The sequence below is a fragment of the Mycetomoellerius zeteki genome, unplaced genomic scaffold (genome assembly GCF_001594055.1).
Source record: "Mycetomoellerius zeteki isolate Tzet28-1 unplaced genomic scaffold, Tzet1.0 scaffold244, whole genome shotgun sequence".
Taxonomy (NCBI): Eukaryota; Metazoa; Arthropoda; class Insecta; order Hymenoptera; family Formicidae; genus Mycetomoellerius; species Mycetomoellerius zeteki.
The window spans coordinates 440,128-453,920 of NW_017257221.1; the positions used below are offsets into that span (position 1 = coordinate 440,128).

At 36.3% G+C, this 13,793-nt stretch overlaps 3 protein-coding genes across 7 annotated transcripts; 1 reads left to right on the top strand and 2 right to left on the bottom strand.

Annotated features, from left to right (window-relative positions):
• Positions 1-1,427: 1,427 nt before the first annotated feature.
• Positions 1,428-4,195, top strand: LOC108723555 (HMG box-containing protein 4). Of its 5 annotated transcripts, none has more exons than XM_018449396.1 (6): positions 1,456-1,522; positions 2,253-2,401; positions 2,474-3,018; positions 3,077-3,152; positions 3,232-3,417; positions 3,661-4,195. In XM_018449396.1, exons 2-6 carry the CDS (start codon positions 2,389-2,391, stop codon positions 4,071-4,073), a joined length of 1,233 nt encoding a protein of 410 aa, XP_018304898.1. In that variant the 5' UTR covers positions 1,456-1,522; positions 2,253-2,388; the 3' UTR covers positions 4,074-4,195. The 5 variants fall into 5 exon arrangements, with proteins under 5 accessions (XP_018304895.1, XP_018304896.1, XP_018304898.1 ...); XM_018449395.1 differs by lacking the exon at positions 1,456-1,522 and adding an exon at positions 1,941-2,101; XM_018449397.1 differs by lacking the exon at positions 1,456-1,522 and adding an exon at positions 1,942-2,101 and having other exon boundaries at positions 2,480-3,018; positions 3,661-4,194.
• A 94-nt stretch (positions 4,196-4,289) lies between these two features.
• On the bottom strand, positions 4,290-9,527 carry LOC108723554 (glycine dehydrogenase (decarboxylating), mitochondrial). The gene is made up of 10 exons (XM_018449392.1): positions 9,086-9,527; positions 8,922-9,000; positions 8,174-8,309; positions 7,699-8,089; positions 6,677-7,197; positions 6,327-6,609; positions 5,605-6,254; positions 4,782-5,245; positions 4,550-4,695; positions 4,290-4,480 (listed from the first exon to the last, which is right to left on the bottom strand). The coding sequence occupies exons 1-10, from the start codon at positions 9,290-9,292 to the stop codon at positions 4,364-4,366; spliced, it is 2,994 nt and encodes a 997-aa protein (XP_018304894.1). The 5' UTR covers positions 9,293-9,527; the 3' UTR covers positions 4,290-4,363.
• Positions 9,528-10,685: 1,158 nt separating this feature from the next.
• pont (RuvB-like helicase pontin) lies at positions 10,686-12,922 on the bottom strand. Its single transcript, XM_018449360.1, has 3 exons — positions 12,670-12,922; positions 11,531-12,206; positions 10,686-11,241 (listed from the first exon to the last, which is right to left on the bottom strand). Exons 1-3 carry the CDS (start codon positions 12,808-12,810, stop codon positions 10,688-10,690), a joined length of 1,371 nt encoding a protein of 456 aa, XP_018304862.1. The 5' UTR covers positions 12,811-12,922; the 3' UTR covers positions 10,686-10,687.
• Positions 12,923-13,793: the final 871 nt, after the last annotated feature.

Here is a 13,793-nt window from a genome sequence, read left to right on the forward strand (position 1 = left end):
TATACGTGAATTTTACAAAATCTGCTAAATCTGCCGCTCCTGGTTGGAGGTAATACCTGCGCGAAATAGGGGAAGGACCTGTAATTTTCTTCTCCCGGGCCCGGTTTTTCTCTCTACGGTGGGATCCGTTTGACCACATTGCGATTGTCCACCAGCCACTCACAGCGTTTGTACAACAGAAAAACTCTAGACACCGACCACTATGAGTGACTAGTTGGTCAATCGCAACGTCGTCAAACGGGTCCTATCCGAAATCCTGCGCGTTGCATTGAGTGCACGTCTTTTGAGTGAGCTGTGTAGCATTTATACGGTCGAAGCTAGATCTTAAAATGCTTAAATAATTCAATCTTGAATCACTAAATATGATATATATGTACTTGACGTACATACCGCAATTGTAGTTTAACAAACTGTGCACCGAAATATTTCCGGACTAAACACAATTAAACCACTGTAGTAATTTCGCGAATTAAATTAAATTCTAATAATTTCGATGTTCAATCAGGCATCATATTTCAAAGATGTTAATATGCTGAAAAAACTGTAATTAAACTTATTGCGAAAAATATTACCTCGGCCGGAAATCGAACCCGGATCTCTTGTATTCCGTACGAGCGTCCTGAGCCATTAGATTACCGAGGTCTTATTTCGGTGCACCGGAAATATTTCGGTGCACAGTTTGTTAGACTACAATTGCGGTATGTATGTCTCGGTGGTCTAAAAAGTTTAGGACGCTCGCACGGAATGCAAGAGATCCGGATTCGACTCCCGGCCGAGGCATTATTTTTCGCAATAAGTTTATTACAGTTTTTAAGTTGGGAAATTTGGGGGGATTATTATTATTTTCAGATTTGATTGCGTTGAAAGTCCGACAACCATATCGGCACGCAATTATAATTACTGAAATTAATTCATTTAAATGAATTTACAATAGTTCAACATCTTAACGTTCTGACCGTTATGGCGCTTCTTAATTTAAAGCATTATGTTTAACATTAGCGGTCTTTCAATCTTATTATTACATAGTATGTATATCATATTTAGTGATTCAAGATTGAATTATTTAACCATTTTAAGATCTATGTAGCTTCGACCGTATAGGGCTCTAATTTATCGGTTGTGTCTCTCACATACACGGTCTAAAAATGATATTATTGTGTAGCATTTGTTTTTGCAAAGATCGCGTAAATAAACAAAACGCCTTTCGTTGGTTTGCTACAAAAAGAGTGCCGTGGTATATAAATCGTAAACAGCCGGTGATTCGAATGAAATCGTATTTCCGTGCAACCCTGTGAATTGTGAAAATATTCGCGCGGAGAAGTCCCGATCGACGTCCCACTCCCAATTGAATGCCGCGCCATGAACGCGTGGAGTCGCGAGCCCGCGAATGCGAAATCCGAGGACACGCCGCGGCGCAGCGCGCGCGTTCAGGCGGTATCGGCGGCATCGGCGGCATCTTGCCAGCGGAAGGACGCTATGGATGTGTTCGGATCGTCGAAAGCACGCGCTCAGAAAATCGACGGTGAGCATCGGTTTTTCATCACGCTATTGGGACTGCATCAGATAGACTGTTTGCTTGTTCGCTGGTATCGCTTGCGGTGCATCGCATGCTCTGACGCGCGCTCGTAAAGAAACTCTCGGAACTCTTTTTCTGTAACATTCATTTGCGTTATGTACACTACGTATATATACACTGAAAAAAATGCATGTAATTTTACATAGAAATTACACGTTTATGACTGGAAAATTATTTAAATTAGATAAACGTGATTGGAAATTTACTGGAAATTGAAACATTTAGGTAATTTTCCGATCATAGGCATGTAATTTCCATGAAAATTACATGCATTTTTTCAGTGTAGGTGCTAGCGCTTCAGCGTACATGGTGGATAATCGTCGTACTAACTGCGCGCCGTACATGAACCGTTGTAAAAAAAAACACAAAATTTCATATGATCGAGCTAACCTTGATCGCGTCGAATCACCTTTCTGTGTACCTATGAGTACTACTTTAAGAGATCAACAATTACTTCATTTTTACATGCTGCTTAAAAGTTTCTGCAACTTATTGCGTATATCTGATGAGTGGACTTGATGAATGGTAAAAATAAACAATTGGATTAGGAATGTATAAATTGTTCTTGTCATTGAGAGAGCTTCATTCATCTTGAATTTGCTTACATCTCATTATCGCCTCCTATCTATGAAAGTGGTTAATTGAATAATTATTTTTCATAAAAAAACTAATACAGATTTCTCAAAGAAAAGAAGCGAAGCAAAGTGAAGTGCGAGTTGTACTGCGACTGGCTGCCCACATCTTTAGTAGCTGATACATTGTAGCCTGTATAGGAGTAGTATTTCTGTACTGTGTCTATCCTGACTCTATAAATGTTTAAGGCTGGTAGTTAGCTATTGCAAAGTACATTGGACCCTTTCTTTTTTTTGGCAAGGTGCAGTCTGCTTTATCTTTCAGATCTAGAGGTCACGGGTATCTCCCGTAGTGGTCGCGTGAGGAAGAAATCTTCCAAGCTCGTCGACTTCGAATCCGATGATCTTACGGAAAATAAACTCAAGCGACAAAAGGCGCAGCAGCTACAAAGTCAGCAGTTCTTAGATCAGTATGAAGTACAACAGCAGCAACAGCAGATATTGCCCATGCAATCTACCCAAATGGGTAACGTTGGACAACAGAGAAAGAATTCAGGCTCGATACATGTACAACAAAGGCTTAAGGTGGAATCTCTGTCTGATAATGAGGGTCAGTCGTCCAGTTCAGAATCCGATGATCCCTCTGGGATAAACGAAGATGAGAGCATAGACTCTGGAAGCGACAATGAAGTAGATCCTCTTTTAATTGACGAAAGAGAAATGGGATTCAGAAAGCTAGAGCCACAACTAGGTCAGGAAACACCATCACAAGCAAATAGTTTATATATGCTTGAAAAATCTAAGAAAAAATTGGTTATTAAGGATGGAAAAATTGTAGGCAAAACAAAATCCCAACGCAAAGATAAAGGGGTACGTATTAATGAAGAATGAATATCAAAAGAGGGCTTTAATTTTTTGACATTTTTAGAAAACGAGATTTACTGCTTACATGCTATGGGCAAAGAAAATTAGGCAAGAACTGTTAGAGCAATCTCCTTACATGGGTATCTGAGCTATATTTTTTTTGTTAAGCTATAAATGCATGCAACTTTGATGTTGTTTATTGATTGTTGCTTTTTGTAGATTTTGCGGCAATTTCTAAGCGATTAGGAGAGCTGTGGGCTACAGTACCACATCTGGAAAAATATAATTGGCGCAGACGTGCAAAGCGCTTAGCAGCAAAGCCTCACTCTTTACCAGCAAATAAAGATGAGCCTGTTTGGAAAATGCCACCACCCGCCTCGCGAAAAAAATTCATTAATAAAATTGGTGGGTTTGTTGGGGTTTTTGTATATAGGCAATGTATGATGATATAGGCATTTGTATGTCATGTTATATAGTTTATCTTCACTTTTTTCTCCGTGTGCATGTGCATTGGCCAAAAATGTGAAACCAGATATATACCTATTGTGTGATTTTTGTAGTTATATCTTAGTTTGTCTCTTGTGCATATGTATCATTTAAATATTCAATACAGCATTAACAAATTATTCTGTATATGTTGTATTTCAGGTAATGGGAAAGAAACAAAGCCTGCTTCTACAAAGAAAACTATTCAACTCGGTGTGCCGTCTGTCGTTGGAAATGTTTCAATCTCATCACCGTCAAATCGTACCAATAAAGATCTGGTTAACGAGCCAGTAATAGGCACAGGAATGTATAAAGTCGTTGGAACGCAACCAATTGATGTTGCAGCTCATCTTAAATTGCTTGGTGAAAGCTTGACAATCATCGGAGAACGTTTGAAGGAGCACGATGGTCAAATAGCTGTTTCTGGCAGTCTTTCGGTTCTACTGGATTCATTGCTCTGTGCCTTAGGTCCATTAATTTGTTTAACGCAGCAATTGCCAGAAACTAATGGAGCTAAACCTGAAACACTTTCTCAAATGCTCGATAACATTGCTTATCTTATGCCTGGTCTATAATGTACAAAATATGTAAGTGTATATTCATAATAAGTGTAAATAGAAAAGTAGTATGAAAAATTAGACATAAAAAAATATATATTCTACAAGCGTGAAAACAAAGATAATGTTCATTTAAAAATTTAATCTTAAACAGATTCTCGTTATATTTCGTCTACTATCACATAGATAAAAAAAACATTATGTTTTATATAAATAATATATTTGTATAAAAGTTATAATAAATATTTAAATAGTCCTGCATTACATAACTAAGTAACTGTACAGCGTATGTAAACATAGCATCACAATTATTGATTATCTGTAGGCAAAATGGGTGGGCACGTACAAAATAGATTCTTATCGCCGTATATGTCGTCTATCCTTCCAACGCTTGGCCAAATCTTGTTGCTTCCTTTCACAAATGTCTAAAAAATTACAAAGTAATTATTATGAATTAATATATATTTAATACAATGTTCAAACGAGATTCTTACAGCAGGAAAAGCTGCCAACTCTCGCGAATATGGTCGATTCCATTCAGTCGTTATAACTTGCTTCTGCGTGTGAGGTGCCATTTTTAAAGGATTCTGTAAAATATCTAATTTTCCTTCTTCAATGTCCTCAATCTCTTTTCTTATAGCTGTCGAGAAGTACAAACGTGAATGAGACGACAAGAATGCTTGTCATTAAGAAACTTTAAGCATTATTCAAATTTTTTTAACTTACAGATTAAAGAATCACAAAATCTATCCAACTCAGTCTTGTCCTCGGATTCGGTTGGTTCGATCATTAAAGTACCAGCTACCGGCCAACTCATGGTCGGTGCGTGGAAACCATAATCCATCAATCTCTTCGCAATATCAACGGCTTCAACGTTGGCAGTTTTCTTGAAGTCTCTTACATCTAGGATAAACTCGTGCGCAATCAGCCCAGTCTCACCCTTGTACAACGTTTTGTAATACTTCTCCAATCTCTTGCTCATGTAATTGGCATTGAGAATAGCTACTTGCGTAGCCTTGCGTAAGCCTCTCGGACCCATCATCTTAATATAAGCCCACGAAATCGGTAAAATGGCGGATGATCCGAAAGGCGCGGCGGATACAGAACCGAGATTCTTTAAATCACTATGGTCGTTACCCGAACAATTTATTACTGGATGATTCGGCAGGAAAGGTATAAGATGTCGCTTCCTATAAATTATAGTTTTTTTAACTTTTAACAATAGAACTGTTCTTTGTCGCTGCACTGGACTGCACTGAAACTTTCTATCTCGCTTTCACTGAATTTCAAATATATATTTTATTTCAAGTATCATAAGTATAATGGGCTTTCTACAATAAGCTGTTACCTAAGTTTTAAGTCTTAAATCATATAACATTAACCAATCACAGTCGAATGTGAGAAGAATAATCGATTATGATTGGTCAGTTTCTTATAGTTTAAGACTTAAAGCTTAGGTAATGACTTATTGTGAAAAGCCTATAACACTAGTTCAGCCACAAAGAACAGATCTTATGTATAAGATTTTAAGATTTAAATAATTGCTTACACTCCGATAGGACCCATACCAGGTCCGCCACCCCCGTGTGGAATGCAGAACGTTTTATGTAGATTGAGATGCGACACGTCGCTGCCATAATCACCAGGTCGACACAAGCCAACTTGAGCATTCATATTGGCGCCATCCAAGTATACTTGACCACCAGCGTTGTGCACCATGCTGCATATATCGCTAATCGTTTCTTCGAACACTCCATTCGTCGATGGATACGTGATCATCAGACACGACAGCGTTTTTTGGTACTTGTTGATCATATTTTTCAAGTGCGCAATATCAACAGAACCGTCCTTTCGTACAAGGATAGGTTCCACCTGCATACCTGCCATTTGAGCGGATGCGGGATTTGTGCCATGCGCGGATATCGGAATCAAACAGACTTGTCGATGTTTGTCTCCCCTCGACTCATGATAACATTGTATAGCCCTCAAACCCGCGTATTCACCTTGTGCTCCACTATTCGGTTGGAAACTAATACCATCGTAGCCGGTGATTGCGCACAGATCTCGTTCGAGCTCGGCAAACAATTGTTGATATCCTTCAGCCTGCTCAAGCGGAGCGAAAGGATGTATGTCTGTGAAACCTTTCAAACTGCAAGGCATCATCTCCGTTGTTGAGTTCAACTTCATTGTACAAGAACCCTGATAAACGTTAATATTAGCAAAGAAGCAAACGTATGTATAAAAGTATAATATTAAAGAAAAAATAATCACCAGTGGAATCATGCTATGTACGAGGGATACATCCTTGTTCTCCAGAGACTTCATGTATCTAACTATTCTTGTCTCTGAATGATAGCTATTGAAGACAGGGTGCTGTAAGTACGAAATAGTACGATGGAAATCTGACTTGTCCAAACTTCTCGCGAGAAAGCTTTCATCTTTGACCACTTCTTCAACTGTAATATTCGCTGCAAATATCTTAAAAAGATCATTCACGTCCTCTGCTGTCGTCGTCTCATCAAGAGATATTCCAATCGTACCAGTGTTAAAATATCTGTAAATTTTCGTTCGTAATTTTATTGATAACATCATAAACTATTGCTGTCTATTTAGGGAAATACCTCAAGTTTATTTTAGCCTTATTCGCATTTTCCTTTATCACCTGTACAGAAATCTTTGGCGATACTGTAATGGTATCGAAGAAGTATATGTTATTTATTGCATTTCCAGCCATCTCCAAACCCTTCGCCAAAGCTAACGTCAAATTGTGCACTCTACTCGCGATGTCTCGTATTCCCTGAGGTCCGTGATATACCGCGTACATTGCAGACATATTAGCGAGCAATGCTTGTGCGGTACAAATATTGCTGGTAGCTTTATCTCTTCTGATGTGTTGCTCGCGCGTTTGGAGGGCTAAACGATAAGCGTCCTGTCCGTTGGAATCTTTGGTAACACCTATCATTCTGCCAGGCATTAAGCGCACCAATTGCTGTCGGCACGCAAAAAACCCAGCGTGAGGTCCACCATATCCAAGAGGTACTCCAAAACGTTGGCTCGTACCCACGCATATGTCGACACCGAAATCACTGGGCGGTTGAACCACAGCTAATGCTAGTAAGTCGGTAGCGGTGCAGACAAGTGTCTGTAGGAAAATACATTATTATTGTAAGATGTCATTTTTAACATACAGTGAATACAAAACATATTCGTATGCATATCATTTTTAAAAAGTAAATGTTAATTAGGATTTTGTTAACAAAGAATAGATTGTATATTTCTCAAAATTATTTTATGTGTAATGAAATATATTATCTTAAAAATAATTAAGAAAAATTGTATGAAGTGGCTGGAAAAAATAATTATGAAAAATTGCATGATTTAGATTCACAAAAAATATTTGCACAGTCCAGAAATTTAGATTTCTAAAATCAGAAATCACGTGAAGCTCTTTTGTTTATATTAGGACAGAACATGCTCATTGTATAAAATTGCAAATTAATATTTATTTTCTATAAATAAGGCTTTTTTATAAAAATTCTCCTGAATACTTTTTGCATTCACTATGTGTGTTAATAAGCGTTATAAAAATTACTTATAAGAAATATCTTTATTGACATATATATTATAATTTTTAATAACATACCCCCTTAGCGTGCGCCCTTTTAACAACATCCTCAAAATCGTGGATGCAACCATTTGTATCGGGATACTGTACGAGAATACCGGCAATATCTTCTCCGCTGGTGTCTACTTTAAACACATCTCCAATTTCTAACGGCAAACTTAAGGAAGCAGCGCGTGTTGCGATAACACTAATTGTCTGAGGATGTACTTGGTCGGAGACAAACAATTTTTTTCTCTTATTATATCTATGTGCAAGTGCCAGAGCCTCTGCTGCCGCTGTCCCTTCATCCAAGAGGGAAGCATTCGCCACATCCATCCCCGTGAAATCACATATCATAGTTTGGTAATTCAGTAAGCCTTCGAGCCGTCCTTGTGAAATCTCTGGCTGATAAGGAGTATATTGCGTCGTCCTGTGGCGAAATACAATGAAATTGTTTTTACATAACCCTCTTACGTATCTCATATTTCTTAATATTTTTTAGCACACGATTTACCATCCAGGATTTTCAAAAATGTTACGCATAATCGTATGCGGTACGCAACAGTTATGGTATCCCATACCTATGTAAGAGCGCCATACATCATTCTTTTCCGAAATTTTTGTGATCCTCTTTATTAAATCGTACTCGGCTGCAAAAATTATTGTATTAATTTTTACTTTACTTTATAATTTTAAAATTTTTAATTATATATATATATGTAGAAAAGAATTTTATTCACTTCACGTACAAAAGCCGAAAAAGGGAAATTCTAATTATTATATATATTTGATGTAATATTACTAAAACGAAAATGCAAAAATGTGATGAAGAAAATATGCAGTAGCATATTTAGTAATTACAGCACACGATATCGGAAAAAGAAATTATATATAGAATCTATGTAATGATACGTAATTAAGTCTATTTGAAAAGAACAACACGTGAAAGCAAAGCAGACGCACGAGATTGAACTTTGACCTGAGATAATGATTTGCGTGAAAGGTTATCAGTACTAGGGCAAGTCGAATCGTATAAGTCTCGTGACTTGTCACGTTTTCACGGAATGAACCATCGCAATTATCATGTATCTTACAATAACAAAAAAATATACATTTTTGCTATTTATATATGTTCTTAAAAAAGAAACCTGTGTGTAATTTCGCAGCATTGGAACAAAAGCCTAACAATTTACTCCAAATTAGCACTACCACGTGTTGATAAAATCTAAGTATCGTGTACGCTAATTGGGAAAATTACTCACTAACTGGCTCATCGAGATTTAGATCTCCCTTGTGAAGAATTTTAGCTGGTACTGCGGTTTCCGTTAATTCATCAAGGCTCTGCAATATTGCATCGCAAACAAAAATTAATTCAGTTGCGATACAAGTAGTTTCATCGTATAAATGATTTTCGGAAACAAATTACCTTGAATCCAATTAGTCTTAACATCTCTATCTGTTCGTGTTCTCTGGGTCCAATGTGTCTCGCTTGAAATTCTTCTTTTTGTGGAAGCAATTTACTCATATTCTGTTTCTGCGAACTACTTAGTTGTAAACCACGCATATGTTGAGCCACAATATTATATTTATTTAAAAATCTAGAGCACTTTGCCATCTTTAAAGTGTATTGCATCTTAACTTTTAAGAAATATGTACAGAAATGTATTAGGAACAGATTGAAATACGGTGCTCGGTATTTAACATTACGGTCATTCGAGGATCTTAAAACTAACGAGCATTAAAATTGACGGAGATTTTATACTCAGGGTGTAGATATCGCAAAGTGATGTCACAACTTCTGATTACAGCTTGAACTCTTCAGCTTTTGAACCCTGAGTCGTTCAACATCTAAGACAATATTGAGAAATTATTTTCGTCGTTAATATCTCGTGACACTAAGAAGTTTATGTTTGATCTAGAACATCTAACGGAACGGTACATCTTACCAAGCATAAACAAACATTGTTTGCTTTTATTTCATAAATATACAAGATTATGTAATATATATATATATATAATCGTGATTTCCTGCGAAACAAAGCAAAAAGGAGCATATGTCTATAGGACTTTTTTTCTTAGTTTTTTACTCCTCTACACGCTCCCGAAGTTTTGCCATTTAATTTGGAAACACCCTGTATATATAAAATAAGAGATCTTGTATGTTTGGACTTAGAGTAGTTCCAATCGATTAACGATTGGAACTGACCGACTCTACCGAAGTCATTGATTGCTGAATCAGTCTTATTAGAAGGCTCGCATCGGGAAAGAGGAGTAGTAATAATGAATATTCAGATTTGATTTAATTGCACTTTAATATTAAGACTGGTGATAGCGCACGCCGGTTCGGATGTCGAAAGGCACATACTTTATTCGAGAGATCCGACGTGTACGATTCGCAAATGTCTGAACAGACGCGAGTTCTCGGTAAAGACAGGCTTCTTCGTGGAAACGATAAATATTTTTCAAAGGAGAGATCGAAAAGGAGTAATCGTGAGTTAAAGCGATAAACAAGATTCGTGTTTATAGTTTTGAACGATCATTGCCCAACAACAAGTCGTGGAAGTCTCTCCTTTCCAATCTCAAGCGTTAACACCGTACAATACAAAATATCTTATACCTATAGTTTACTATTAATTATGGACTCATTAATTTAGTTTAAAACTCGATGTATATTAAAAAATTACAATAAAAGACACGTAAACATATTACTTGTTTTATGAAAAATTATTTATGAAATGTTATTGATGTAACATTCATATTAAAATAATTCAATTTTATGTGAGAAACATATGTTCTAATATATAATATATAAGATTATTTCCCTGAATAGTAACGTAATTTTTAAAAAATATCACTATATATACATTTTTAAAAAAACATGATTTTTATCAATTCTAATTAAAGAAGTAACTGTTAAAGACTTGAGAAAATTAAAATAAAATCGATAAAAATCTAATAATTAAATTACTGTTTAACTAACGGATTTAAGGAAAATAATTATAAATATATTATACCATAAAATTAAGTTTTATTTCATAAATTTATCTTGATTTTGCGAGAGTATCTTAGCGGACGATTTAGCATCCAAGAAAAGCGCATTAACTTCCTCAATGTCCTCCTTTTTGATACTAGTTCTTTCATTGACTTTCGCCGCCAAAGCCGCGGGTGTTAAAAGTTGTACTACATATCTGAGAGTAGTTTTCGTGCCGAGTTCACCGAGACTGGACAAAGCCTCATCATCAATTTGCAATCCTTCCGTAACAGCTCTTAGTTTTACTATTTGTTCGATTTCTTGTCTAGAATATGGAAGAGTTCTTATAATCAGAAGACGGTCCAACAAGTCGAGAGGTATGCCGTGTGGAGAGATAATGTCTTCGGTTCCTCTGATCTCGCAGCGGCCACGATTTGTAGCGAAAATAACGATCGGCGCTATAGCACTTTCCAATGCACGGTGTAGATAAGTAAACGTCTCTATGTCTAGCATGTGAACCTCATCTATGAACAATACTCCTGGTACTAATTCAGCGATGCCTTGGTCAATATATTTGTTTACTACCTTGTTTATCTCTTTCCGCAACTTATCTGAAATAATTTTGACCTGATTAGATATATTTCTAATTATAATTGAACATATCTTTAATATATAACTGAATTTAAGAAAAGTGTAAGATATAAATAATATATAATATTAAAAATACTAACATGCCTGTTTCAATTCCGTTACTTAACAAAACATAGTACAAGCATTGTTTTTTATTTATTAACTCAATAAACAACTTATATATTTTTTCTCACTTTTAGTTTTAGATTCTTTTGTTGAAAATTATGAATTATCCTGTATAAATAATGTACCGCTAATTTTCTCTTTTACCTGTAATTTCAGTTTTCTTAGGCTTCATCAATTGTCCCATCATTGACATTATGTCCTGTCCTCCTTGTGGCTTGGCATTAGCTACATCTAAATCATGCAACGTTACATCTTGAATAACTTCCTTCTTTTTATGTACGTCTCCTTTCGGTAAAGGAACATATTCCTCCGCTTCCAGATCAAATTCCGTAGCAAAATTATCGCTTCGACCTTGCCTCTTTACCGCCCCGCTATTAGCTTCAATGTAAATTACATCGCCAGTTTCTACTTTCTCTTTTTGTAAAGATTCATATATTGAAGGGTCCAGTTTTAATTGTTTTGTGCCTTTAGAAGTTTTCAATCCGAGGACTACGTGAGATACAGTTTTACCATAGCCGCCCATAGGATTCTCTGTTTCAACAGGTGACAATTCGGTCACTTCACCTTCATATACCTCTTTAGTTTCTTTAATCCTCAGGCCAATGGCCCTCCTAAAATTCTCCATGAGGACCTCTGTTTTCTTAATCTCTGAACTGTAAACTTCCGAGCCCACCATAGGACAGAAAGGTACTTTGTTACCAAGTTCTTGAGCGATGGCAAGTGCTATCGCAGTCTTGCCTGTACCTGGTGGACCAGCCAATAACACGGCACGTCCTGCCATTCTCTTTGACTTTATCATGTCAACGACGATACCTGCTGCCTGTAAGTAGTAACATTATGCTTATGTTCCTCATCATCTATCAAATCATTAATGTACAATAAAAAACTAAATCTGTGAAAAAACAGTCGACTTGAAACTCTTGAAATTTGAACGTCATTTGATGTAAGTACATAAATTCTTATGATTTTTCTGCATTTTCTAAAGGTGTTTTTCTAAAGGAGCTAAATGGTAACCCATTTCGGGAACAAATTAAACTAAAATTAAATAATTATACACATAATAACACATAAATGACTAGAAACAGAATCATGATATATTCTTTAGTAATAAAGAGAAATATTATGAATTTTTTTCTAGTGAGACAAGAAACTCGTGATACTTTTTCTTTGATGATATACTTTGAAAGTTTCCATCATTCTAATCTATCTTCTAGTATCGCATGATACGTCGTGCATTTATGGAAAAACAACGCAATTGCCGCTGCTCTCAAAAAGATGCTAACCTCACGTGCCATTTCCTGACCGACGAGACCGGCCGCACTCTGGATGGCAGAGCCATTCTCATCGAGTCCAAGTCCCTTGATATGTGTGTGGGCTGAAATCCTCTGGGTCTTGGCGGTGCTCTTCACTTCTTCGATCTTCATCGTTGTTACCCTTTTGTAAAAATAGACCAACGTAAAGTGTAAACCGGCCGGACGAGCACACGTTGCTAGAGCTTGTTTGATCGGTGACGGAGTAACCCCCTCTCTACCAGTTACGTTATTACAGCAACGCCATTAGCGAAAATTGAACTTGCGCGCCACATTCCGAAGCTCAAAGCTCATTTATTGATCCACTCAGCAATACTGTGCAGATATATTTCATCATTTGCGATAAAATTAGAAGATAAAATCTCAAAAATAAGAGATATATCTCCCGAATTGTTGATTGAGAGAAATATAGTTACGCCTGTAGGAAATAGATTTGCAAGCTGCCCGTCGAAAAGTCCGCGTCTAGCAACTGATACATTTTTCGATAGCTAGATGTCTCATGAGACGACAATTTCTCGTGAGTGCTACAAGCGGACTGATTTCATATATAAAGACATTCTAGGAAAGCATTCGTTGGGTCCGGTACACCTGGGAAAAAGCTAACGATAAATCGTAACCTTAATTTGAAGTTGCCGCTAATTTCAATACAAGTTCAACTATCTCAGCCCAAGGTGTGACGTCGACCCATTTTGCTTCGAGATACTATTTTCTCATCGATTTTTTTTCGTTATGCATTGTACTCAATGTATTTTGCTTGTTTTGTGAACGCTGTTGCGTCGATTTAATTTTTCGCTCGAATTTGATATTAGTTTTAATTGTATAACTATCTCTTTTTATCTATTTCAGCAGAAAATAATAAAGAATATTATAAAAATTAAACAATTACAATTTATTGACATCTGTAAATTTGAGCTTTAATCTTTCTTATTTATGTTTATCTTATTCAATCATATTTAATTGTAATTAATTATTATAATATAAATTACATAATAAACATCCATAAACATGTATAAATATTCATAAGCATACATAATTTTATATGAAATATGTCCATACATGTTCATACATCCTTTTTTCTCTTGTAAAATTACTTTTTA